Source organism: Athene cunicularia, assembly GCF_003259725.1.
Source record: "Athene cunicularia isolate RWA chromosome 3 unlocalized genomic scaffold, athCun1 chr3_part1, whole genome shotgun sequence".
NCBI lineage: Eukaryota > Metazoa > Chordata > Aves > Strigiformes > Strigidae > Athene > Athene cunicularia.
Genome location: NW_020799097.1, coordinates 50,179,000 through 50,206,710, shown reverse-complemented (window position 1 = coordinate 50,206,710; position 27,711 = coordinate 50,179,000). Strand labels below are relative to the sequence as shown.

Below are 27,711 nucleotides of genomic sequence, written 5' to 3'. Positions count from 1 at the left end.
GTGTTATGAATTTACCTGCTGCATTTCTTTTTTGACTTCTTTTTGTTGAAGATGGCATGTTTTAGAAGATTTTTCAGCTTCACTGGTTAGGCATTTCACTCTCTGCTCTTTTTCTGCCATCTTTTCAAGCATCTTCTCAATGTTTTCAGCTTTTGTCACAGTGAGTACTTGTCTTTTCTTGGCTTCTTATGTCTTCCTCTGTATTACTTCCAACAGCATTTGTTTCTATAACATGCAATCATTAAAGTTCCAAACTTAGATTACTCTACCCCAGTTCCCATGCACACCTTTTTAGATTTCCTTTTAAACCCTGATGACCAGTCCTCAGATGTCATGCCCAGCTGAGCTGAATGAGGAGAGACCCAGTCCCACATGGCTTGGTACTGAAGATAATGAAATGTTGGTAAACAAATCTGAATTATCCTGTGGCGTTATGAAAGGACCACAGTCAGACCTAAACCCAAAATAAAATCTGGGCTGTGGGAACAGGGAGTGCAAGGGAAGGGTAAGGGGGGGTGGGAACAGAATGCTGTATTTACATCATTGCTTGATAGAGAGAGAAGCCTCAAAACAACATTCATGTGTAGCACTCATTCAATTGCAAATAAACAAGAAGGCAGTTGCTTCCAATTTCCTCAGTCTGCTGTAATTTGCTTTCTGCAAGCAGCCTCTGGTCTGCATGTGGAACTTGTTTTTAAAACAACGTATAAACAAGGAAAGAGAGGGGGGAAATGAGCACAGCTTTTTCAAACATTGCTGTTTATACACAGTTTGTAGAGACAGCCAGTAAGTATGGCTACATTTTAAAATCTGTACTACAGTTGAATGCAATGGTATTACAAGCCACCTATATCAGGTCAAGCCCTCCTATACAGCCAAGGGTTGTGGAATGGAGTCCGCTCTCTGTAAACACCATCATCACAATCTGTATCAAGAAAATAAATTAGGAAGAAGAGAAAGAACCAGAAGCTGATGTCAGAAACCAAAGAAAAATCAAACCACCGACAACAACAAAAGCAGCTGTTAGAAAGATGGTAGATGCAGTGGGTGTTTTGGAAGTAAACTGACATCAGTGAAGAAAACCAACTTACCAGCCAAAGGCAACTCTACTCTGGTGAAAAATCTGAACACAAAGAGCTAAAAGCAGTCACAGTCCAAATATTTTTCATTGGGGAGCTCTCTAAGCCTTTCTAAGGTTGGAGTTTCATAGACTGATAAAGCTCAGAATGGAGCAATCAGGTCACCAGATGTGATTTTTTAATATCACCTTAGTTTTTAATTTACCTTAGTTACCCTTGTACTGGAATGAGCAAGTTGGTTTGGCTAAACCATGTTTCCCAGAAAGGCATCTGGTCTTGACTTGAAGATACTCAGTTAGACATATTGTCATTTCCACAGTTAATCTAATTTTGAAAATGTTTTTTCTAATTTCCCATTTTCAGTTTGTCTGGCCTCAACTTCTAGGCACCACCTCTTGCTATACCTTTCCCTAAGAACCCTTTAATATCTCCTATTCTCTCCCAATAACAATATCTGTTAACAAGTCACTCTTCTTTCAGATAGGATAAACAGATGGAGCCTTTTAAGAGTCCTCTGCTGGAAAGCATTTCCTGCAGCCCTCAGATAATTTTTGTAACTCTTCTCTGCACTCTCTCAATTTTTCTTCATCTTGTTTTACTACATTCTGGAACCAGCTGCAGTATTTCAGAGCTACAAACTCATTTTTAATATATCTGCACTATTATCCTCTTTATAAATGAAAAAATTGCAGCATCCATCCTTTCCAGTACCACACTACATGGCCAGTCATCTGTCTGTTACAATCCCTGCCCTGTCCAGGGATGCAGTCACCCTGGTCCATACAAGTTCTGCTTTCGTCTTGTTCTTTATCTACTCAGGCACTGAAATACTTCTTAAAGGGATAAACTAGTTACCAAGCTATCTGTATGATTCTGTACTCCTGCTCTGGCCACATCATTATTCACTAAACATGCCTTATCAAATTCACTAACATTCATCCTCAAATATGTCATTGGTAGATGTTATAATCTGTAATTTTATATTTATTTCCAAGCTACTGACAAAAATGTTGAATACTGATAGTTCTGCTACCAACCCCAGTAAAAATCCATCAGAAACAATCTTCATTTAATAAAAATAACACATTTTTATATGTCAAAAAATCTAGTTCTCAATCCATTTAGCATTTTATTGATATCGTGTAATACTAAAATTTAAAATACAAAAGTTATGTCCTGCTAACCCAAGCATTACAAGGCCCTTCCAAATATGTATTAAATCTCTAGCATTATGTTTATGTATCTAACTTGTAATCTTATCAGCAGAATGAAATGAGGTTGGTTTGACAAGACTCATTTTCCATACCGTAATGCTGCTTGGCATTAAGTATATTGCAAGTGAAGGGTTTTCACTTTGAGAAATGGGTTGTTTCAGCATGTGTAGCCATGTGTAGTGAAAGGCAGCTTGCTGTGGCACTGATAAATCCACGAATGTGTTCAGATGGAAAAAAACCACATGTAATGAATTTGTTCTGGATTTAATGACAACATCTCTGAATGTTTCCTTGAAATTTAATGTTTGAGTGGAAGACTAATAACCTCAATATCTGTAATTTATTTTTTTTTTTAATCTGTGGAATAAAATATTAATAGAATCTTTTTCTCTACTAAAACATACATCCAGCACTGTTGATGGCATATATAAATGTAGTGCCTGTAGCTGTCATTTTATACAAGATACATTTTTTTCCCTAGTTCTCTCTACCTGCAATGGTGAAAATGCATTGTTTTAATGCCACTAAATACACATCCAGCTTCCGTAACTGTATTATGCAGTTAGTTTTAAATCCATTTCTCTTGTAGAATAACAAAGGAAGTGAGATGGAGGGGAGAATTCAGCTTGTTGAGCTGATGAATCAGGACCTGTTGAATTCAGATACCTGATTATGTAGCTGTTTCTTTAGCTTGTCATTGTCTGCTTGAGATTTTGCAAGAGCTTTTCTTACAGACAGGAGCTGCCCCTGCAATGAAGTCACCTCTTGTTCTGCCATCATTTTAGCATTCAGACACTCTTTTTTGTTTTGAAGAGCTTCCTGTGAACAGAAAGTACATAACAGAAACAATGATGAGAGTAGCAATTTTCTCTCTTTTATATAGCAGTGGGTTTCTTCAAAGGTAAATCTCTTGGAGATCTTTAGTAAAGTGGGATTTAATCGTATCTATTTTCTAATAAAGGCTGGAACATTTTTTAAGGCAAAGTGGGGAACAGGATGGACAAGTGGAGCTCTCTAAAGGGGAAGACATAATCTTTTGTATGGGTAAAACTGCACATCTTCAGTTATATTCACATGCCAACAATTCAGGTTCTTGTGTGCAAGCAAGCTCAGGCAATGCAAAATTTGGTCTTTCTTATGCATTAGAAAGACCTGTCAATCTACTAATCTATTTATTCCTTCATTATCTCTAAAGTAAAAATGTGCATGCTGAAGTTTTTTTCCTTCTGGGCAGGGTATTTTTGTTTGTTTTAAACACAAACATAAACGTGTAAGTATATACATGTTGCTATGTCAGGCACAGATTTAGCAGCCCTCTCTCCTTTCCCAGCCATTTAAACTGGGAAGAGCAAGGTCCAGGATCCTCTGCACTTGGAGCAGAGGACAGTGAAATACAAGTTCTTAGATCTTCAGGGTCATTCCAAAGTCAGACACATGAAAGCTTTGTCTTAGCAATATAAGCCAGTTTCTAACTTTAAAAAGCCAAATTTTCCCATTTATTTTTCTCAGTTTCAGAATTTTCTTTTAAATCCCATGAAGCTAGCTTTTATTTCTTATTTAAATCCACAAATTTGCAATAATTCAATTCATCTCTGACTGATCTGTTTAATAAAATATTCTAATGATTTAGCATCTCCCTGATATGACTGAACTAAGTGTATGCACATCCAGTTTTATTTGGGTTTAAAATTAATAAGCACACAAAAATAATTTTGTTTTCAGTCTTTTAAAGTTAGCAAATATGATCCATTCTGCTTTTCCTTTGCTTGACATGTGCAGCTAATTAACCTATGCAACAATCAATAACCTGTTTGTTCCATTCTAATCAGCCTCATTTAAAGCAGTGAGGCACTTTTCTTTCCATCCATCTTCACTTTAGTTTAATTTAGTCATTTTTGTGCTTCATCTTGTATTTCTGTAATTAAATTTATAAACCTCATGCTGTGTTCTGCTTTGTTTAAGCAGATGCCAATTAAAAAAAAAAAACAACAAACCAACCCAAATCTCAGACACCTCCCAAACCAACAACCTAGTTCATTTTCACTTTGTGTCTGCCTGTCTTCTTTTTCATATGTTTTGGTCAGTTGTGAAACAGGTGATTTTGATACAATGTCATAAGACTGACTCAAGAGCAGAATTAGAAATACTATAGGCTACTTGCACTTGCTAAACTCTTGCTTCAAACAAGCATCAGGGATTTGTTTCACGCTCTTCATGTTTGAAGGCCACCATTACAACCATAACATACAGGGGGGGAAAGTTTAGAATTTGTACCTAAAATCTGCAGTTACAATGAGCTCCTATAGGCTCACTGAGTAACAGTGAGCCTGCCCAATCTGACCAATAGTTTTGCAGAAAATTAGACACTAATAGCAGATTAAATGGTAAGGAAATAATCACCTTCTCAGCATCTCTAAGCTTTGCAGAGAGCTGTGCCTTCTGAGTGGTTTGCTTCCAACAGTTCAGAGCTTTTAGCTTACACACCAGCTTGCTTAGCCTGATATTTTCATCCCGCAAGAGCTGCAGCTCCTCCTGCTAAAGAAGATGTTAGTAAAAGTAGACCCACAAAGATTACTTTTCCCAGGAAGAAACGTGTGGTTTGGAAGTAAATAGAACTGTAAAAGCATGCAACTATTTGTATTTCATTTTAGTTTTCAAATGCTCAAACTTCGCAATTTGAAACAGTGCAGCCTTTGGCAATAAATTTCTATTACTGTGTCTCCAGGGAAACAGGAAATGTGAACATTGCCCAGAAACTGGGAAAAAAATGGAAGAAATTTAATCCAAAACAGCAAGCAGCTAAACCCCTCCGAAATGAAGCACTGTTAATGGTGATAAACACTTATGTCAAATGGGGATTCTGGTTCATACCATATTCAGTAACTTGGTTCACTCTAATTACAGTGTCCTTAATAAGAACAAAATTAGTGGATTCATGAAAAGTATAGTTATCAGGTTTTCTTCTTCTTTGTTCAAAACTAGCAGACTTCCTCCTGGAAACTGTTGCAGAGGTTACAGAGGACTACCGGAGGTCCTGGCCCTCCTGTCAGAGGTGTCTCTGCACAGAAGCTCTACCATTCAGTGTCCACTCACCTTCTTACCCTTTGTGTCCTGTATTAGTTTTATCTGCAGCTGGGTTTTGGCCTTCCTAACTTCATCACTATGGGTCTGAACTCTGATACTCTACGTTTGTTGCCTGTCCGTGTTTCCACTACTTGCAGTCTTTCTTTTTGTATTTTAGTCCTTTAAGAAGCTCCTTGCTAAGGCAAGCAAGGCCAAGGTTCTGCTAAACTCCTTAGTCTTCATGCATAACATGGTAGTTGATCTTGAAATCTCTTTAAGTTTTCCTTAAAAATCAATCAGCTTTCCTGCACTTTTCCCCTCTTGGCAGTTTCCCAGGGATTCTTCTTAGCAGTTCCCTAAAGTCACAGTCTGGTCTCCTGAAGTCCCAAGTCCTAGCTCTGCAGCATAATTTTGCAACCTTTCTCCTGATCCTGAAATCATTTCATAGTCACTGCAGCCTCAGATGATGCTCACCACCAGTTTCTCCATGTCTGTGAGCAGCAGAAATAGGGATTTACTGTGATTGGCTCCTCTAGCATTTGCTTTTAGACTATTATCACTAATGCTGTCTAGAAACTGCCTAGGCTTTCACAATGCTGTGCTCCCCTTCCAGTAGATTTCCAGATGGATAAAACATCCATGAACACCCAGGCCTCAAATCAAAACGAATTTTCTTAGCCCTCTATAGACAGGCCCATCAAATTTATTCTCTTGACCGGGCAGTCTGTAACAGATTCCCCACCACAGTCATTAATCAGCACTAGCGTTCCTCCCTCCTCTGACCTTGACTCATAGGCTTTCAGGAGTATTTCTCCACATTCATACACAAGCTTTGTGCAGGGAATGAGCTCCTTATACAGAATGCAATGCTCACTCCTCTTCTTCCCTGCTGAGCCTTCTTAAACACCCTGTAACCACTCATGACCATAGTGTGCACCAGCCCACCAAGTTCCCATGATGCTGCTCAAATCACAGCCCTTTGACTACGCATCAGCTCCCCACTCTCCTTGTTCATTGTCTCTGCACACATCCTTTCCAAGTGGGGATGTGGAAGTCTCCCTGCAGCCTTCTCACACATGGATCTCTTCCATTTCCACTGGTTCCTCATTTACTTCTGGGTGTCCTACCCCCAGGTTCATTGCGGGTGTTGAAAGCCCTTCTCACTCTGTTGGCATTACAGTTATATCCTGCTTCACAAGCTTCTCTGCTTGAGAGATCTGCAAGCATATTTGCTTTAGACAGAAGTATTTAGCTGTTATCCATTTGATCTCATTTGTATTCACTGACTGACTACCATAATTTCAGTACAAACTGAACCTTGCTGAGGAGGAGTATGTTTGACTATAAAAGGAATTGATTTGGAAGTTTAGTTTACTTTTAGTTTATAACTCCCAGAACATCAGTTTTGGGGGTACCTTTTCAAAACATAAAGCTGAATATATTTTTTATTCCAAGTAACCGCAAGCAGAAAAGAGGATTCTGTCCCCATTCTTTTATGTGACCAGCTTGCACAAGAAGAAGATGAAACTCCCATCAACACATTTATCAGGGTCACTGAAACATCACATTCTCTTTCCCATACCCCAAAGAGAGACACTGACTACATATGACAATTCTGACGTGAATGTGAGTTCACATTTATAGTTCAGATCCAGGTTCAACCCTCTGATGTTCACCTATGTAGAAAGCATGGTGTTAGTTTCCCTCAGAACAGACTGAAAGAGTTCCTAAATTTAGAACCAAATTCAGTTCAAATACATGTAGTTATTCAGGGTCTAAGTGCTGGGTTTGGCCCAAATTTTTCTTCACTTGGAGCATAAAAACACAGGCAAAAATGACTGAATTATGAGAGCCTGACAAATCAGTAGCCATTAACAGAGTCTAGAAATGGACCACCTCCATGCTCTTCACCCTACCGATGTCCCAGATAGAATGCAATAACTTAAGCCATCTTCAGCAAGCTTAACCAGGATGATATCCTTGGGTTCCTTTACTGACACATATATGTATTTCCTTACTTTAGACAAATGTTCTTTCAAGTCACCATTATTTTTAGTGGAGCCAAACTTTTTCTTCAGATCAATCATATTGTCAACGCCTTCTCTTCTCACTTCACTGATGATTTCAAACACTCGTTGCTCAATGCTAAGGCGATAGACATCCAAATTTCCCTGCAATTACAAACAACCCAAAAGAGATGAAGTGTGCACATATGGGAAAGCAACATTCAGAAGATTTCAGAAGTCTCTCAACTACAACCAGATGGTCTTTCTTCATAATTATTTTCCTAGAATCAATGTATCAAGAAGACAGAGCAATAGTCTTCTTGCATTCAGGCTCTACAAAAAATGGAATTTTATTGTATCATTTGCAGGCAAACTATTGACAGTCCTTGGATGTAGGTATTTAATGGAAGTAGCAGCCCCATGGTGAAAAATAAGCTTTCTGGTGAAAACTGGACTCACCCTCAGGATTGCAAAACAAATCACAATATTCCTCAAGTCACTGTTTCCCTGGCCACACACACTAATGGGCTTGTGAACCATCAATCAAAACCCTGGGGATCTTATGCAGGTGGTTGCTCTATAATACACACAGTCACAATCAGGTCAGTTTTTACAGGCTAGATTGGGGTACCTTATTTTTGTAAGTAATGACATATGTCACCCCAAAGAAATCAGTGGACTGCTTGAAAACAAAGGCATTGTTAGAGTGAGCAATACAATTTTGCAGTGGACGTAAAGTTTCCAAGTAAAATAATGCAGAATATTACAAACTGAAGTATTATAATCCAAAAAGTTCCCTCCACTGTAACTAAAAAGAGCTTCCATCACTCTCTCTAATGTGGTACCTGTTCCATCAAGAATACGCCTCCTCTCTTGGAAAAGGTACGCTATTTTTCTACCAGACATTTTTACAAGATGCTTCTAGCAGCAGGAGATAAATGATTCACCCATTCATCCACCTGGCACACTGCAGCAATTTATTCCTTTGAGTGCTATACTTGTTGGCAAATTATACAGAAGCACAAAAAAGACCGATTGAGTACCCCCTCTTATTCTGTACCTACTTTTAGATGGACACAAGTCACAAATAGGTTCCGCACTAATGATTCATATTCATCCCGTACTTCTTTTCTAATCTTCTCTTTGAGACCAAGATTTTCTTCCTCTAAGTCAGCGAGCTGGGCTCTGAGAGCAGTTATTTCCATAATCATCCCATGGCACAGTCCCACAATCTATCACAGCAGAGAAAGTGAATGAGCAAAGCTAGGATGAGCAAACACCATAGTCTAGGATCCAGAGCTCTGAATATGTTGAGTGATACCTAATTAAGTAGAGCAAGAATATCTTCATAACTGAGTGGCCTGATGAAAATAACCCACTGAGGGTATGGAATAATCCATTCTGTACGTCTCTATTCATTTTAGAATAATTTTTTCCCTGGAAACAGTAGGAAAAATTGTGGCAGTTCACAAGCAATGTTTGAAGGGGGAAAATGCGTGAGTTTCATACATAACCTTAAAATGACCATTTCTGATTATCAGGAAGGAAAGATCTCCTCACTAATAGGTATGATAACTGACAGAAGGAAAAGCACGCAGAGGACAGAGGAGTGGAAAGATTGGGGAGCAGGATTAGGGAATCTGATTTTGGGAGAAGATCCTGTGCATAGCTCTGCTATGTTGGTGAGCCTTTCCTCCCACAGCATAATCTCCCCTGCCTCCAGAGAGCAAGTCAGAAGAATTGTGCCCAGGCTTCATCCAGTAAGCTGTGAGGTAATGCATTTATCAGAGCAAATATGCTGTCTGCTGATAAACTTGTACATACAGACCATTTAATATATGATAAAAACAATAACGTGTTCCATTTGTTGATATTTGACAATTAACATACCCTCAGAAAGGGCAGGCAGGTTAGCACAAATAGGAAGGTACATGATAGAATTTAAGAAGATTTAGAATACAGAATTTAAATTTCATATAGGTAGGTCACTGCTAGGTATAAATGTTTAATCATTTTCATACCACTGAACAGCATTTGCAACCAGATGAACACAATGGAGGAAAGCTAAAAATCATTCTTAGCATATTACATTATTCAGATAAGAAATAGGCACAACTGCAGTCTGCAGGCACAGCCAACAGCACAGTCTGCTTTCAAGGTTGCCTGGCACCTCCACATGCCAGATCTAAGTAGCAAATGCTAATCACTGGATTCTCAATGCGATTTTCTGTGTCAATTTTTTTGTCTTACAGTAAACATTACTGAGAGACTTCTGAAAATGAATGTTAGGGAAAAATACATGTATTTTCGCCCTGCTGAAAAATTCTGGTGATCTTTATTCAGAGCAGCAGTAGTTTTTCTCTGTTTTGGATGTGGTTTTTGTAAAATCAGCAAAAAGTTGGACAAATCCTACGACTTTGTTGGAGAAAAAAAAGCAACCCATGTGGTTCATGTATATTCCTTTGAGACTTTTTAGTTTTTAAACTATATGCCATCCCATTTTGGCTGATCGTGCCTGAACCTTTCTCATGGTTTCTAACACCACCACTGACCAACTGAGCTTGCTCTTCAGACTTGCAATAGCCTCTGTTAATTGCTTTAGGCTAGCAAGAAGTGGAACTGGGAGTAGGAAGTCTCTTTTGAGGTTGAAGCAGAGCTCAGAGACAGTAGGCAGCTGGCCACCCTAGGTCACCTCCTTTAAGTACAGCACAGATGAGGCAGGGATTTGGGCTAGCAAAGTGGAAGTGGGGAGAGACTCTACTGCCCATAGACTCCAGCAAAGTCCTACTGCTCTATCTTTCCACCCATCTGAAACGTCCCACATGTTTCTCATTTTCTCTCTCATTTCAGCCTTCCCAAACATATGGACAGGACAGTGAAATCAGGGAAGATGGGCGGTTGCTGACAAAACACTGTACAGAAAAGGATATGGGGGAAAAAAAATGGGAAAAACATGAGAAAGTGAGGCAAAAAACTGATAAGAAGCCTAGAGAAGAACGAAAATCTTGTAGTCAGTGATGAGGGCAGATGAGAAAAGGAGCTCAGGAATGAAATCCAGTTCTAACACTGCTGTGCAAACATCCCTGAAATCCAAGCAGTCTTCTCCCTAGTGTAGGTTTCTGTAGAAGCTGACATACCTCTAGCAGTGGGGTTGGTGTTGATGGAATCAAGCCTCCAAGTCAGCTAATAGATTACATGACTATCACATGATTCCACAAGATAGCATTTGTGATTTATTGGCTGGATTTACTTCTTTAAAAAATTCCACCCACACATGGAAGCTATCCTAAAAAACACAGCTGAGGCTGCAATAGTCAAGTACTCAGAACTTAAGAGGATCTGGTTATGCAGCTGTGATGTAGCATGCCTGGTACCTACACTGCAGTATGGCCTGAGTGTCTGACCCACTTCTATTTTCTATCACAGTCGATGCACAGGATTGAATTGCTCAGGGAAAAAGCCTTGTGGATGGAGACCTGTCAGGAGAAGTTGAAGTTAGAAGGTTACCAGTACATTGACCCTTGGGAACATGAACCACAGAACAGTAGGCTACTACCTTTGCCTTCAGGTTATCTTTGTTTTACAAGTCCTTCTGGCGTGACTTCTGGTATTGAGTGCAGAAACAGCAGCCCCAGAGCCTCGGGGTGTGTCTGCACAGTGGGACTGTCCTAGATGAGCTCACTAAGCACTACCCGATCAGCAGATCACCATCACCAACCTGCGTCAGAGCCATATCACCTTGGTTGCCACCTTCTTTCACTGCATGCAACTCCTGAAGCAAAGCAGAAAGAGGCACAGTGACTATGTTTGTGTAGTCCAACTCCACTCCAACAACTTCCCAGACTGACAGCTTGAGTTTATTTTTCACTTAGCAACTGCCTCCCACCCAGAGAAACCATCTTCTCCTGTTATTGTAGAGTAAAATCAATTCTCCAAGCATACTTGTTCTTTCTGGTAAAGTAAACGATGCTGCTGCTGGAGAATATTTTCATAAAACATGAAGTAGATGTCAAAGTTGCTGCGCTCTCTGGCCATAATGTCACAGCCCAGTATGGTGAGACACTGTTGTAAATGGCTTTTTTTCAAAGTGACCTAGGAAAAGAAAATAAGAAACCTTGCAGGTGGCCTGAGTCACAAGAGTTGCTATATACATCATACATCAAAATGAAACTCATCACCTTATTGTAAATAAAATGCTTCTGCAATATCAAAATGATGCAAACATAAAAGTATTCAATGTTAATGCTTTTGTCCAATCTACAATTTCACTGAACTAGTGGAAAACACATTTGTCAGTTTTTTGACTGGTTCTAGCTGCAACTATATATTTTTTTTCCATCTGAAGCTAGAAGAGAATTTTCAGCAGAGAAATTAAATCACCAGCTCAGACACTGCCTGGATTGCAGTTGGGACTCAATATACCTTCTCTCAAAAAATCATGTTTTGTGGTTTTTATCCAGAGGTGGTCATATTTTCATAAATATTTTCTTTAAATTTCACTGAAAATAACCCTAATACTGCTTCCTAACATCATGCTGGACCCCTGATTTAAAAATGACTCAGGAAAAAGAGTTCCCACTACTGAATCCATGAATAAAGTCCTGCAATCCTGCATTGAGATTGCATATAAACTTAGAGCCCTAACTCATCTTCACATTATTACAGTCCTGAGAGCTGAAATAAACCTGTCAGAAGGCAGTAGGGCAATATGCAAGTTTGCTGCCAATGCTACTATTACAAACCAACACAATCTGAATATGAGCTCATAAGCTTAAGAAATGTGTTTCCCTCTTAGATCACGGATTGACAAGAGCTCTAATAAATAAAGCTGTAAACATGATTTAGCTGTTGCTTAGATAGAAATGCAGAATATGTACCTCTGTATCTGATTCTTGGTAGTTTTCCATCAGCCTTTGAACAAATGTTTCAACTATCTGTGGTCGTACAACAGAAATTTTCTTGCATTACCCTGTGTTTCCAGAGCTCTGTAGGAACAGAAGGAGGAAAAAAAAACACCAACGGAATAAAACCACACATCAGTGGGTATCACTGTCACAAACTATTGATCCTTCAGTAATCCCTGGGATTGGACACTGGGTATGCTTTATAGCTTAGGGTTTCTCAGGTTTCCTAAAATGTTTACAACAAAAAAGTAAATGTCATTGCAAACAGATTGCAAAGCCTGTGTTGAGCAGCAATATCAAATTCATTCTGGTACCAAAGCCAAAATGCAATTTCATTTCAGACCAGTTCTGGCAATAATTACCTGACCCACAATGGTATATTGGAGTTTTCTATAAATATTGAGTAAAGAACATGGCTTTTGTGTGAAATTTAACAGTTCTGTCCACTAATTATTGCTGCCTGCAAACACAACCAGTGGCAGTAGGGCACTTTTTTCTTCCCTTTTATTTCCACTTTTTCTTTGTTTTACTATTTGGGCCTGTGAATACCACCATGCAGTAATTGCGCCGAATAAACACCTAACATATTAAAGAGTCTGTCATTTCAATTGCACTGCTAGGCCTAAAATACTAACACTCCAACCCAGAGGAGTACAGAAGTAATTTCCTATTTCCTACAGGCTGCCTGTAAACTCCAGAATAATTAGTGTTCAGCCTTGTTTTCACAATTGTCTTTGCAATGATTATGGCTAAACATTCACTTTTAAAGAAAAAGTGAATTCCTATATTTAGGGAATCTGAATCTGTTGAACAGACAGAAGAAACAGGTCCATGAGGAAAGGTGCACGGTATCTCGGTACACAATTCTTCATGGCTTCCTGCTAGATGTATTTCTAGAATTCCTCACAACGGGCTCTCCAAAACAGAAGAAAATTTCTGAGGGTAAGCCATTTTTCATCGGTGATACCTTCCCCAGGGTTCATCTGGTACCTGGGCTGCAAACAGGCTCAAGGGGAAGTGGGGAGCTGAGAGTAAATACACTCTCCTTTTCGCATGTAGGACTTCGCTGCCTTTATGCACCAAGGCTCAATTTGCCGCTGAAGACTGGGGCTCCCATATTTCCAGGACAGTTATTTTAATTCTCCTTACCAGTGGGGAGACTGCTTTCTTGTCTGGCTCTCTCAGCTGTCACTAGAGTAATCTCCTGGTTAATCTTCTGCACATCATGGATCATGTGGATTTCTAGGCTTTCCAGAAGCTTTTGGAGCTAAAATCAGGTTTAATACTTAGTTTGTACTAAAGCTCTGTACTGCTTATAAAGCAACTTGCCAACTATCAAAAACTAGCAGAATAAAGCAAAGCAATTCTCTTTCCATTCTTTTCTAAAATACAGTAGTTTCAGATACAGTATCAAGGTTAATATTTGGGGGGTGACTGCATGATGAGTGCTGTGCCACAAATACTCTGGTCAGAGGAAGGTTCCCCTGCTGCTTTGGGCTGTCCCAGGACCCACACCTGGCTCCACATAGCAGAAGTGCCATTGCAGAGCCTCCAGAGTCACCCACATCTGCCAAACTTCCCCCCACAACAGCCTCCACGGGCCCCCACAGGACTGTGGTGCACTTTTCAGAAATTGTGGACAAACACAACGCTGCATGGTACTCTGTAATGTGCCACTAATCTTCCCCTTACCGGGTACACTTTCATTTGGATTTCTGATCCTCCTCTGGGGGCAAGTATATGTTGAGTGCTTGTAATGGGCTCTCCAAACTCCTCCTTTGTGCCCATTTGTCTGACTATGGCTTTCATGGCTGGGTACAGGATATCTGTGCTAGAATCACCAAGACATGGGTATTTCACACATTCTCTCTCAAAATCACTGTGTTTGCATTTATTGACCTTGGACCTTAACTTTCTTTTTTCTTCCTCTACCCCTGTTCTTAACCCATGCAGAATATGATTAAATCTCAGCTCAGTGCATTAGCCCCACTTGACCTACAAGTGGGGCAGGACAGTCTCTTTTCCACTGTTCCTGCCTTACTACATAGTTCCTTAATTTCTCCAAGTTTATAATAATACAAACCTAAAACGGAGGGGAAGGATCAAGGGATCAACCAGATAAAGCAGGGGGGTAAGAACTTGTCTGTCAACTTTGTTCAAATAGACCAAACAAATCTCTCCTCCTCCCGCTGCTCTCCTTCACATCTGATCAGGGGTTTGCTAAGTGCTTCTGAGTGTAAAGTGCCAAGCACTTTGCTCTTAGAAGCAGAGGAACCATTAGCAAGGCATATATACCTCATTATATTTTATTGTTTTACTCATGCTGCCTTTTAAACCCTTGATGGCATGACACAAAGGTTAGCACAGAACTCAGAGTGGGAAGTGGGAGCTCTTCTCTGTGAAAGGCATGAGTGGGGATGTGGAGGAGAGAAACACAGTGGGATTTTGGGGTATGGTATAATATATTTGGCAGATTGCCTGCTATAGAAGAGCTGTTGCAGGTGCCACTACAGAATCTCCTGCTGCTCAAAGGCCCAATGCAATCAAAGCCGTGGACAGGGAGTTCACCTCTCCTCCCAGGAGGCAATAACTGCTAAACCTGATCTCAGGCATCCCCACAAGAAAGCTCTGGGTGTGGAGGGACTGGGAGATGCTGAGGTCAGGGTTCTCCTGCACCTGCCCAGCCCCATGGTGGAAGCACAACCTGCACCCCTGACTCCCCGCCCTCCTGCAGTCCATCCTGCTCTGCCCTGGAGCTGCTCCCTCATCAGAGTTTATAAATCAGTCAGAGGCGAACACCATGATCCCCCAGCACTGGATGACTGTGCCCGCTCTGATCTGGTGATACTGCATGGGAGGTAACACTGAGATACAGAATGGAGCAAATCTGATACCAGCTCTTTACACATGCATGAATTTTCTGTGACTGACCCAGACTTGTCAATCTAAATGTCCCTTGTAGGGACAGGCCCGCTATGCATTGCTTCCTCCGTGCTCCGTTGCATGACAACAGTGTTTTCCAGTGCCTTCATGCATGGATTTCACCCTTACTACGTCATCTTGCTCTTTCACTTCCTTTCTTGTGGGTTCCAGGGACAAGGCTTTTTAAAAAGCAATGTTCCATTTTCTACAGTCAGAAGGGCCTCTCTGATGGAAATCTTCCAGTTTTCTATTCTTGACTGCTCAAAGCTGAGCCAAGTAGGAGGGTTAGGAAGAATTCTCCTACAATTCATCTATCAGGCTTCCAAAATTTCCATTTATTCAAGTATTGTATTTAACATTGTTTACGGAGCCTGAAATACAGAGGTGGGTCACATGACTGAAGAACTTACTTGGAAAACATCAGCAGCTAACAGTCTGAATAGACTTTGAAAGAGGGGAAAAACCCAACTGTACTGAAACAAAGAAGCAAAAGGTAGCTCTCAAGCCTTGAGAGAAGAATGAAAGTACTAGGCTAATTATAAGTAAAACCACAGAAAGGTGGGAAAAAAAAAAAAAAAAAAAAGGCAAGTGAAAGAGGGGGACAGAAGGAAAGTAGATGGAGAAGGCAGGGACTTTTCTAATCTTTCATTTTTTCAGTCACTCTGGAATATTCTTGCATCCAGGGTAATTTACCCGTATTGCTCACAAAACTCTTTGTAGAGAGTAACTGTATTGATATCCTCAGTCCTCAGCTTGAGCCGGCCCCATTCTGCCTTTAATATTTCTAGTTGCTTCCATAGTATCAGGAAAGATCTCGGCAAGTTCAGTGATATGACTGGATCATGATGCCTCAGCAGAAGTTTGCATGTCTTTTTGCTGTTCTGCAACCAGTTAGCACTTGAGTCAACTGCTTCTGCCAAACGCTGCTGGAAGTCACAGGGAAATGTTTTGCTTCAAAAATCTATGACAAGATTTTCACATGATTTTCTTTGCTTAATAGCATCTCATGAAATATACAGTGGGAAGCAACGTGAGACAGGCTATTGTGCAATCAGAACTTTCAATGGTTTCTTACAGCCATGTACTTCAGAGCACAGTACAGGAAGAAAATTGGCTAGTTTTTGACTGCAATGAGTACTCACATACAGCAGAGATGGGGATAAAATTGCACAGAAGTTAAATTCTTTGTTTTATTGATGCTTTCCTCAAGTGAATTGCATCAACAGCATCACTCCCTACTTGGTCTCTACTAAAAGTAGTTACAGAAATCAAACTCATAGGTCAGAACTTGCAGAAAGCAGACCTTAAAATAACTAAATTTGTCATTTTACCTTACAAATTGATCAGTGTATCTGTTTTCCATCACAAACAGTTTGACTCTTTCCCCATTCCTTGAAACAAATCTTTGTGTAGTTTCTGGCAGACTTTAGGTGCCCTCAGCAACCACTTCTCCGGTTCTCCAGTACACGTCCACAATGCAAGTAACTGGGGGAAGTACAGCCAGGAAGTACCTTGTCTCTCCTTGACCAGATTTGTTTTTAGACAGTGGCCAGGCTGTTCCTTTCCTCTTTGCACTGTGTAGCCCTTGATAAAGAAAGATCTGGACCTTCAGTGGGGTGTGGGGAGAAGTCAGGACATTTTCTCCAGAAGTCTGGCAATACCAACGGGTCCTCAAGGGGCATCTATCACTAGGACTTCTCTTGAGAGCACTCAGGATTTATAGGAGAAAACACTTCTCTTCTTAGCAGATGGCCAGGAGTAGATGAGGTTATTACTGCATACCTCAGGTCTGGGTCACTTACGTTCACAGAGATTTGGTTGCAAAACTAACGGGAGTCCTACGTAGAAGCTGCACAGTCCCAAACAAACTGTGGTTGTCAGAGGTACCTGCTTGCTTTTAGCTAAGGAGGCTTGACAGTCAGCATGATCTTCCATAGCACAGCTGTAGCTATTCTGCAGTATATCCTCCATTAGAAACTGCATTGCCACCAGCTCCCCATGAGCAACTCTTTGGTCTGCATCACTCAGGCTGCACAGGCACAGCTGGAGAGGAAGGGAAAGTCTCTGAAGGTCTGCTGCACAGAGCTTAACCAGTAATAGCAAATCTCAGGTAACTGTCAGAACAGGGGGTTTTGTGCTAGAAACACAAATGGATTTCAAGCTTTTAGCACCATGGTCCTAAAACATATATGCCTGTGCATAAAAACTATTTGATTCTCTAGTTCTAGCACACTAGGAAAATGGTAACTATAGGTTCATTATCATCAAAAATGCTCTACTCTGCTTGATGAAAGATCAAATGTGAAGTAAATGGTAAAATAAGCTTTTGGACAGAAAAGGGGGAGACATTTTTTGTTCACTTTTGTTCTTTAAAAAACAAAGACAGGAAATGAGATAGTATTAGTTTGTTTTCCTCCTGCATCATAGGTTCATCTCGTCTTTATGTCTTTGGATGTAAGCATAAGGCTGCTGTGTCACTGTACCTGCATGTTGTAATTTATATTAACTGTGTTGTTGATAGTGACTGGAAACAATCCTCCGTCCATTAGGAATGTCCTCCAAGGGAAATGCACGAGTGTCTAAAAGAATAGAGATGACTGTTCATAAATAAGAACAACATTCAATTAGTTATGAGAGTCCCATCTAATCTGTTCAGGAAAAGGCAACTCAGAAGCCAAGCTGATATGTGATATGTGATACACTCTGCTCTGACTTTGAAAGTACGCCATGTATTAGAAAAGAGAAGCATCTATTATCACTCCTTGGGAAAGAAGCAATAAGATTCATTCCAGAATACATTTCTTACCAAGATCCTGTGCTACTTCTGCCTTCGCAGAATAGCTCCCATGTCCTTACCTACCTACTGTCAATCATTTATTGCTGGTCCTGTCTCAGAGGCAGCGGGACATGTTATTCATCAAAGATGTCCAGATTTTACATGCCAGTACAAATCCCATTTTTCAGTTATGCTAAGGGGGTCCTATGTGTTATTGTCACCTAAATTGAGGCAGGGGTGGCAGAAAATTGTATGCCTCCAACTCACTGTTTGCGAAACGCACTATTAAAGGTGAAACAATAGTATCTGATATTGGGTAATTAGCTGAATGGCATTAAAATGAGGAAACATGAGCTTAGAATGATTATTTAAAATTGTCTATTACTTTGGAGCATGCTAATATCACCAGCAAGACTTATCTTTACTTTCCCTAACGTCACACTAGCTTTTTTTGCCAGTGTCATTTAAGGTGCCTCGAGCACACAGGTATGTAATTTGGCATTAAGTAACCCTATGTGATGCTATAGCTAAGAAAGAAAGAGCTAGACCTAAATATCTTGCACACAACATGACAGACACGTTGGGCAATCAAAACTGCTGCTAGGTGATGAGACAGCTCAGAAGGGTAATTACACAAAATTGAAATTTAGCAGAATCACCAACATCTGTCATGCAGAATAATTCCATTTTGGTGACATCAGTGTGATTACATTTCATCTCAGATTTTTATTATTCACTTCTGTAGAGAGTGTTTTCTAGAACTCCTACTGGTGAATCAAGTTAATAAGCTGTGAGCATGGGATTTTTTTTTTAATTAGCTATTAGCAGTTAGGTTCTTTGCACGATGGTAGGGAAGGAGTAAGCACAGCAGCAAGAAGCACAGAGAAGGTTGTTCTCCAAGGAGCTCAGTGCAAACAGAAGAAGAGTGCCTCTGAGGGCATGCTTCACTCACCCTGCAGCTTTGAGGATCTAGAAGCTGTCGGAGCCTTAGCTGTGAAGCAAATGCACTCTGAATCACAGAGTTACTCAATGGAGGCAACGCATGGTATATCCTGTCTGTAACACTCTGGTAGGCTGAAACATTCCCCGAGGACAAAAATGTCTCTCTGTAAAGGAAACAAAATGTTTGTATTTAAAAAAGAGGTAAGATGACTTCAAAATTCTCTGAATGGTCTATAAAAAATTACCTGTACCTCATTATAACCCAGTATGGTAGTGACTGACGGGGAAAGCGGCAGGTATGAAGATTTAAAACAAAGAGACACAAATGTTAGTGATGTAGATGCATGTGTCAAAGTGCCTCTGACTGGGGCTGCTTACAGCAAAACATATGTCAATGCTAACAGAGAGGGATGCTCAGGTAGCTAATAGGCTGCAAAATAATTCAGGAGCTCTACTGCCTCCTATTCCTGATACTAGGATAATTTCCTATACAATGTGGGAGGGCCACTAAAGCTTTTCAAAGATTTCAAAAGTGCTTTTGAAGCTCTGGAACCCAAATTATAGGATACTTAAGAGTCCAGAGCTAGGTTTATCAACAACACTCCCCACTGATTTTCATGAGACCTGGTCTCACCTAGCAAGGGCACCTGGTCTCACACAGCAAATGCTGGTCCATGCAGACACACCAGAGCCCAGCAGCTGCTAAACCAGCAGAGACCTCTTCCAGCGCAGTTGTACAGCGCTTCTGCGACCCAGCTGGCTCCTCCTGCTTGGATTGCATTGTGCTGTGCAATCACACACATAAAGCTACTTTTTACTACACTCTATGCATAATGTAAATATATTACCCAATCTAGCTTAGATATGACTTTGTCATTTCATTACAGTCTCTTTGTCAGCCTCAATTCTCCTGTACTCCATTCCCATGCTTTTAAAACAAAGAGCCCCTGTTGAACCAGTTCTTGCAATGTAAGAAACAACCTAGACTCTTAACTCCTTCTGTAGCTGCAAATCCTCCTTTGACTGGCAGTTCTAAAGATCTCGTTCTTTTGGTTTTGTCAAACATACAGAAGCACCTTTAAAAATGACATGGAGTTTGTATCAGTTGCAGAACTAACAAAGGAATTACAGGGAAAAATAACAGCTTCTGGGATCAAACCTGGCAGGAAAGTTATAAGAGATTAAAAGTGATTTACTGTCACACTGTAAACTCTGGTGTGGAGAAAATGGAAACTAATTGCACTGGCAATAAGGAACAAGAAAGATGAAGCATCTGATACACCGCATTACTTCCTCTTAACACATAACGCCTTATCCGAGGAAAATGTTTCTGCACCAATTGCCCCTGCAGTATTTTAATCAAGAAAAAATGGAAATAAAAGCACAAGGTAGTTTTATCTTCTTGTGACTGTCCAGAAGAAACTTTAGTCTACAAATACATACAGTCATAGCTCTGCTGGATAGCACAAGAGTGGTCGTACTAGGTCAGAGCAAAGGTTCATTCAGCTCAGAGTTCTGTCTCCCACAGTGATCAGAAGTAGATTAATGAGAAGATTACAAAAATCTCCAGAACAAGCATATGCTTATACTTCCCACCGATATTCTCACGGCCTCCAAGAATTAGTAGCTCAGGCATTTCCTCAGCCACAGGTGATTGTTAAATGTTTAATAACCCTTGGCAGGTTTGTCTTTCACGGGTCTGTGCAGTCTCCCTTTGAGTCCTATGAACTTTTACCACCCAATGCGTCCTGCAGCAAGAAATCCCACAGCTTAATTACAAGCCATAAGCAAGAACCACCTTTTCTTTTGTTCACAGATGGCTACCTGCCGTTCACCCAGGATCCACCTTATGCTGGAAGAGACCGTGAGCAGACACTTCTTGTTTATCCCCTGCATTTGACTGACAGTTTTACAGACCTGTCACCCAACTGCTTGTTCCACCCAGCAACCTTTCATCATCCATGTGTCTCCTTTGGGAAACTTTCAGAATTCTTTGTCCTTCCTCAGATGGGGACCGGAACTGCATAGGCTCATCAACAAAGATTTATCCAGTGCTGTAGTGGTGTTCTTATATTTGCTTTCCTAAAGGGAATCAATTTCCTTTTTTTTTTTTATCACTACTGAGCTGAAATTTTGACAGACTTATCTTTCATAACTCTGAGATTTCATTACTGCATGGTAATAGTCAAGTCAGAGGCTGTCATTTTATACACTGGGATTGTATTTTTCCCCAGGTGCATCATTTTACTGACACACTGAACTCCATCTGCTGTTTTATTTTGTAATGTCCTTCTCCAGCCAGCCCTTGACCTTGGTATCCTGAGTGTCACAGTATCACGTACACAGAGTACCACCTCAGCTTCAGTCCCTTTTCAATGTCATCTATGAGCACCTGAACAGCACAGGAGAAAGCTCAAACTCCTGTGGGAAGCCACTGGTAACTTCCCTTATCCACTGCAAAAGTTGCCCATTTACAGCCTTCCCCTTCCTAAATCTCCACATTATTTACAAATGTGACCATCTCCTCATATATCCAGTGGCTGCTTAGACTCCTTAAGAGCCTCTGTTGCAACTATTAAAGCTTTCAGGGAATACAGGCAGCCTGTATCAACCCTTTATCCATGTTTGTTAACACCTTCAGAGAACCCCAATACGTTTGTAAGGCATGACTACACTTTCTAAAAGCAGTGTGAAGTTCCATGCATCCACTTAATTACAGTTTCTGTTAATTTGAACACTAATGACATCAGGTTGATCACCCTGTGATTACCCAGATCACCCTTGCAATCGTTTTTAAAAACTGGTAACACATCAGCCACTTCCAGTGTTCAGGTATCAAGGCAGTGTTAAGCAAGAAGCTACACACCATAGCTAGTAATTTGGCTTCTTTTTTTTAAAAAAAAAATTCTTTGAGCTCTTTCAGAATTCTTGAATATTGTCTGGTCTTGGCAACTTGTTTATATTTATTTCAGTCTGCTTGTCCCATAACTTTCCCTGGCAATACTTCCACTTGCAGCAGCTCCTCTGATGCATCTCCCATAAAGAAAGGTTATGGTGTGGGAATCTCAGGCTCTTCCACAAGGCATGCAGAAACAATCACCTTTTAAAATGTGTGCTATTGACTTATCTTCACTGAACATTCCTGATCACCCACTGGCCCTTCAGACTCTTTGGCAGGTTTCCTGCTTCTGGTATATTTGAAACAAGATTTGATGCCTTCAGCAAAATTGCTCCTCAAAACTGGGCTGGGCTGTCTTGAATCCTTTCATATTTATCCCGTCACAGTTTATATCCCTTTCTGTTTTCTTCATTTGAATGAAAGTTTAGCTGGATGCCTTCTTGCTTTAATAATCTGTTTAATCCTGCTGTTTAGCCATGCCAGCATCCTCTTACCCTTTCATAAGTCTTTCTTCACACGTGGTATGCATTTCTTGAGTGCCTTCAGTATGTCCCCAAAGAGTCTCTATGCCATCTGCAAGGATTTAACTCCCCTAGCTAATCCTTCTAGGTTTTTTTCAGCAAGTATTCTCATTTTTGTGTAGTTTCCCATACTGAAGCTGAGCTCAGCTATGGTGATATTTATTTGGCTTTCACTGTTCCTTCGAGGGCATTTTATGCAAGCACATCATGGCTGCTCTTGGGGAACAGCTCTTTAATTGCAGCATTTTGAACTTGGTCCTACATGTTACTCAAAAGCAAGTCCAGGAGTTTCTCTTCTGGTGGACTCTATGGTCTGCCTGCCCCATGGAGGCTACATCTACAAGGCTAGTCTTGTGTCATGTTACCACGCGGCATCTACAGAGGGGAGAAGAGTTGAAACTTCTTTTACTTTTGCATGTCCTGTCCTTCTTTTAGTTCTGCCAAGGTTATTTTACTGAGTATATTCAACCCCTCTGTGACTATTACAGACAGACAACATATGGGAGGAGAGTGGAGGAAGACGGTTACTTTTTAGAAAGACCTCAAAAATATATCTTAGTTGGTTTTCTGTGATGGGGTAAACAACAACATTTTACAGGAGGGTAAACCTAGATCTCAGTATAAGCAGGTTAAGTCCTGTTCTTGCTTATTAAACATTATTTGGTAGAGGAAAATATAAAATTGAATGTAGATCCTGCAGCAAACCAAAAAGATTAACTCATAAATCTACCTCTGTAGCAGCTACCAACCTCCCTGATTTAGTAAACTATGAATCACAACATAAAGGTGATATAATGCTTGGATAAAAGGAGAGCTGTACTCAGACTGGGTGTGTTGAGATCCCTCAATGAAGCACATAAGGACTCTGATCACTTACAGTTAAAAGAAACTTGACACTTTTTGTGGAAGGAAAATTTCTACACTTAAGGGGCATATTTCATGATCTGGGAACAGATACCATAGAGAAAATTTAAATTCATCTTTCCTACATTTTTTTCTTTCTGAACAAAAAAAACCCCACTTTATAAAAAATGTGCCCATCCCATCCCTAACAGGCTATAATTCCTACCGTAGTCGATGCCTGATTGCTGCATCAAACTGTAGAAAGATCACTTCTCTGTGAATGGCCAGCAGCTGGGCTACTTTACTGGGATCCTGTGGATTCTGGAGGCTGTCGATCATTTTCTGTATGTCTTGAAGTTCAGTCCCTGGAGTCCCAGAGAACAGTAAATTTATCAGGTAAGGTGTCAGGAAACGTACATAAAAACTGTAAACGCATTTTCCCTCCAGAAGTTTTTTACTTCAGGACTTTCTTCATTTTTCATCCCTCCCCTGGGAGGCAGAAGAAGAATGTGTTTACATCCCCCTCAACACTACAAAACCAAGCTTTAAGAAAAGAGATTGTGGCAGGTGGAGAATTATGAGGATGTAGTAAGGTCAGGGAGGAAAAGGCATAGGAATTAAAAGTTACTAGCATCTCAAAATAATGGTTCTTTTATTAGTCTTCCCCATTAAAGATTCAATTATTATAAAATGTCAACCAACAAGGACAGTGGTATATCTTACTGATCATCATATCAAGATTAGATTTGTCAGACAGGAGCAGAATCAGGTCCTGAGATGACATTTTACTTACTCCAAAGACACAGACTAGTTACTACCTGATAAGGAATGATAGGGAGAACTTTTCCAAGTGTTTTTAATAAAATACTATTGGGGGTCAGTTCTGCAAGCTAATGAATACTTTTCTGCTGAACTTCTAAAGCTTTTTTATTCAAGACTAGCAAAAAACTTCTCAAAGCAATGGGTCTCTATAAATCACTAGCCTTACAAGAGTACCTGCTCTTACTTGGGGTTTGTAGGAAAAGTGTGCACAGGACTTGACTGCCTCCCCAGACACAGCCACCACTGAAGTCATTTAACTTGGAAGCACCTGTTATAGAAACCCAGTGTTCTCTCTGTCAGGCTGCAGGGGCTGCCATCGTTTAAGGAAGTTAAATGGTCTGATTTGTGGGAGAGGGAAATTATTCCTCAGCATCAGCAACAAAAAGGATCTCTTGGTCATGAGTAATGGAGTTAAATTGTCTGGACAAAATGTGTTATAGAGACAGGAGAGTACCGAGGACTCCATCATTGTGTTTTCTGTTTTAAAAGTGTGGTAGCTAGGCACACATTAGATATGTCTGAAATTAAAATACATTGCACATAATATTCCTTCTACATCTGGTTATGTGGTTTCTCACTGATCACTGAGCTCAGTCTTTTTGATTGTTTCAAAGCTCATTAAACATGCTAATTTACATGAGCTTTCTCAGCCATCTACAAATGAAGTTACTAATACGCACTTGATGGTACAATGAGCGCACACCACAGAACAGGCAGTGCTTTTTGTTAGAGAAAATATACCCACTTCAAAATCAAACATTCACAAGCACAGTATTAAAATAAAAGCTGTAACAAGTGTTTATGATTCACTGAGTCCTTTCTTCCCTTCCAAAATGAAATTTCAAGAAAATAAATTCAGAGCTGATAATAAAAATCTTACTTACATAAAAAAGAAAAATACATAAGGGGTAAAATCTGGAGACGTTAAAAGACAAAGTTAGTCTTTTATATATCCTTCCCAATTTTTGAATAAATTTAATATTTTTATCCAATTGCCATAATCAAATTTCCATTTTTTAAAAGATGCTGGGACTGAAGAGGGGCTATGCAGGTAAAGTTTTTACTCCTGAGTTGTGTCTGAGCAGTACCAAACATACAGATTTATAAACATGGGCGTTTCTAGGTGTCATGAAAACAGCCCAGCCATGCAGCACACACACCTACAGAGAAGGAGGTATACATAATGTGCCATATTTTGAAATTTCATCTCACCATTAATCCAGTGGCTGAAAAGCCAAATGCCAAGAGCATCTCAGCACTTGGGACAGGATTATCTCATGTGACTTTAGTTGCCTAATTATCAGCTATCAAGTTTAACCGGGCTCCTGCAATCTTAAGCACTTCCAAAGAGAGTTTCATCCCACTTTGAACACATTTTAGCCTGGGACGAGCAACTCCTTAGAAGGTGTCTTCATAACAGTGCCCAGCAAAGGTGTCCAGTGACAGCAGAGGTACCTAACTGGTGGTTAGATACCTGTAATTACATACCTCACTGCTAACCACTACAAGAAAGGTAGGTAAATCCTGCTCCTGCAGTACAGTTTAACCGGAACAACAGGTCAAAGCTATTAAGGAAACTGGTACTATTCCCACACAAATACATGTTCATGCAGGACAACACACACATCAGCCGTTTCATCCTTCGGAAAGAGAATCAAGTGACAGATTTACTAGAGGACCCCAAGCCTGCCTTTTTAAATCTTCTGGTAAAGATAAAATCATCATAGGCTGATCAGATGGCTTAACAGACACTTCCTAGAGGCAAAGCAGCAATTTTGGGACCATGTTTTCTGTTCCCCACTGGAGCAGACCTCCCAAGCCCGGTAGGTACGTTGTTTTTCTGTGAGATTGTGACAGATCTGTAAGGCTGGGGGCACACTCCTAAGACACAACAGTTTTCCATCAGTAAAATGGAGCAGGAAAAAGAAAAAAGAAAGGGTTGAATTTCATCTTGACTTTATTCTTCAGTTGATATCAATCTCATCTTCATGCTCCCTTTGTCCCTTTCTCACCATCAGCATTTCACCCTCTTTTGCACCTGGAATCATCTACCTTAAGCACACAGTAATTGTTACTTACCAATCCTGTCAGTCTCTCCCCAGAGTGGGGTCAGAGGCTCTGGGTTTAAGGCACAAAAGCAGTTTGGAGAATTTCCTAATTGAGCAAAAGCCAGAAGATATGAAACCACGTCATGAAATGCACCAACAATTTCTAGGCTTAGGTGGAGAGCTCTGAGAGCAGCCTGCAAACAAGGCACATGCACAGATAAAACCATTCAGATGATCCTCCCAAAGCAAACATGGTGAAGTAGAAAATATTTTTGTGTCCTGGGTCATAATGACTCCCAGACAGCAAACAAGACCTCCCTGGGATGGCACCAGGGCTCCCAGAACAAAGTCAAACACTGGATTTCGTTCAGGCTGTGGATATCACTCCCAGCTATCACCACCCCATCTGTTGTTACAGCTTCTGGTTTAGAAACTGCTTCCTCAGTGCCTCTTACAGCCACTTTTTTCAGTGTTTACATCTCTCCAGAGAGAGATGTCCAGGCAGCCTTCCCCTCACAGTCCTTCCCCACTGCACTGCACTGTCTCCAGCTCCCCACACAGCCAGGGCCAGCCCAGGTACCTCCTCCCTCCTGGCCCCCCTCCTCCTTATTTCAGCAGAAATAAGTCAGAGGACATAAAGGTCCTAGACTTCTGCTTCTACATACAGAAACACAGGGACAATACTTGATAAACTGTTGGGATGGGAGATACTTTCACAAATAGGATAAAGCAACACAGCAAGGCTGGGTTTTGGTTCAATTACTTTTAATCTTTAAACTAAAGGATCCTTCCTTTCCTTTTATCTTTGTTTCTATCTCTAAACCAAGAGGACTGAAGCTATCTCCTTTCTGGGAAGCACTCTTCATCCATGGCACATGCTAGCTGCATCCAGATTAAAACTACTGATGGTTATTTTCCCATCGCCAGTGACAAGCTAAATTGTAATGCATGTGAAAAGATGTGCATGGCTTAGTGCCTAGAACAAATCTCTTTTAGCTTTAGCAAATACTGACCTTCTCTGGAATTGTTTAGAACATGATCGGTGCTTCAGTAGGGTGAGGGATGCACCACAAGTTAAGGAAGGTGCATCCATCTGGAGACAGCAAAGAGCGTGGTCGAGGATGGAAGGATCTGAGTTATTGCAGGAAGTAAGAGGTGTTTAGCATTTTGAGGTTTCATTCTGCCTGTTGCTTCCCAGAAAGATATTTTTCTTCAGTTTGATAAAACTGTTCTTTGAACGTAGGATTTGCCTCTAAGATTTGGAACAAGTGTACTTTAGACATAACATAATTTAGCTTTGATGTGTAGAATACAAGGTAAAAGTCTGACCTCCAAACCCTGCTGAATTTGAGAGAAATTTGAAAGAAACTTTCTTAAAGCATCTGACTTAGAAAGCAAGAATGTGAGCTGCTGTGCTGAGGGCATTCAGGGTCTCTTCCCCCGGGAACATGCTTTTGCTGGCTAGAACAGGAGACAGGCAGGGCAAAGCAGCAGGCAGACATTAAAAATCTGTATCATTAGTTTAAAATATGATATGCAATTACTAGTAGGCAGCCCACTTTTTTGCCAGAAGATATGAAAATACAACATTTATTACATGAATAATGTATTTTCCTGGTTTTATATACAATGTGCCATTTCTTGTCTTCACATACATGAAGATGAAGTACAA

At 40.4% G+C, this 27,711-nt stretch overlaps 1 protein-coding gene across 1 annotated transcript; it reads right to left on the bottom strand.

The window, feature by feature from the left end:
- Window positions 1–118: 118 nt before the first annotated feature.
- LOC113478893 (coiled-coil domain-containing protein 162-like) lies at window positions 119–27,088 on the bottom strand. The gene is given in 18 exon segments (XM_026846424.1): window positions 119–225; window positions 2,960–3,112; window positions 4,694–4,828; window positions 7,375–7,527; window positions 8,427–8,594; window positions 11,081–11,134; window positions 11,305–11,454; window positions 12,240–12,312; window positions 12,314–12,347; window positions 13,416–13,533; window positions 13,959–14,097; window positions 15,882–16,114; window positions 17,076–17,231; window positions 17,672–17,767; window positions 18,917–19,070; window positions 23,396–23,534; window positions 26,071–26,233; window positions 27,053–27,088. Coding segments are annotated over 16 exon segments (1,968 nt in total). The 5' UTR covers window positions 23,509–23,534; window positions 26,071–26,233; window positions 27,053–27,088; the 3' UTR covers window positions 119–186.
- Window positions 27,089–27,711: the final 623 nt, after the last annotated feature.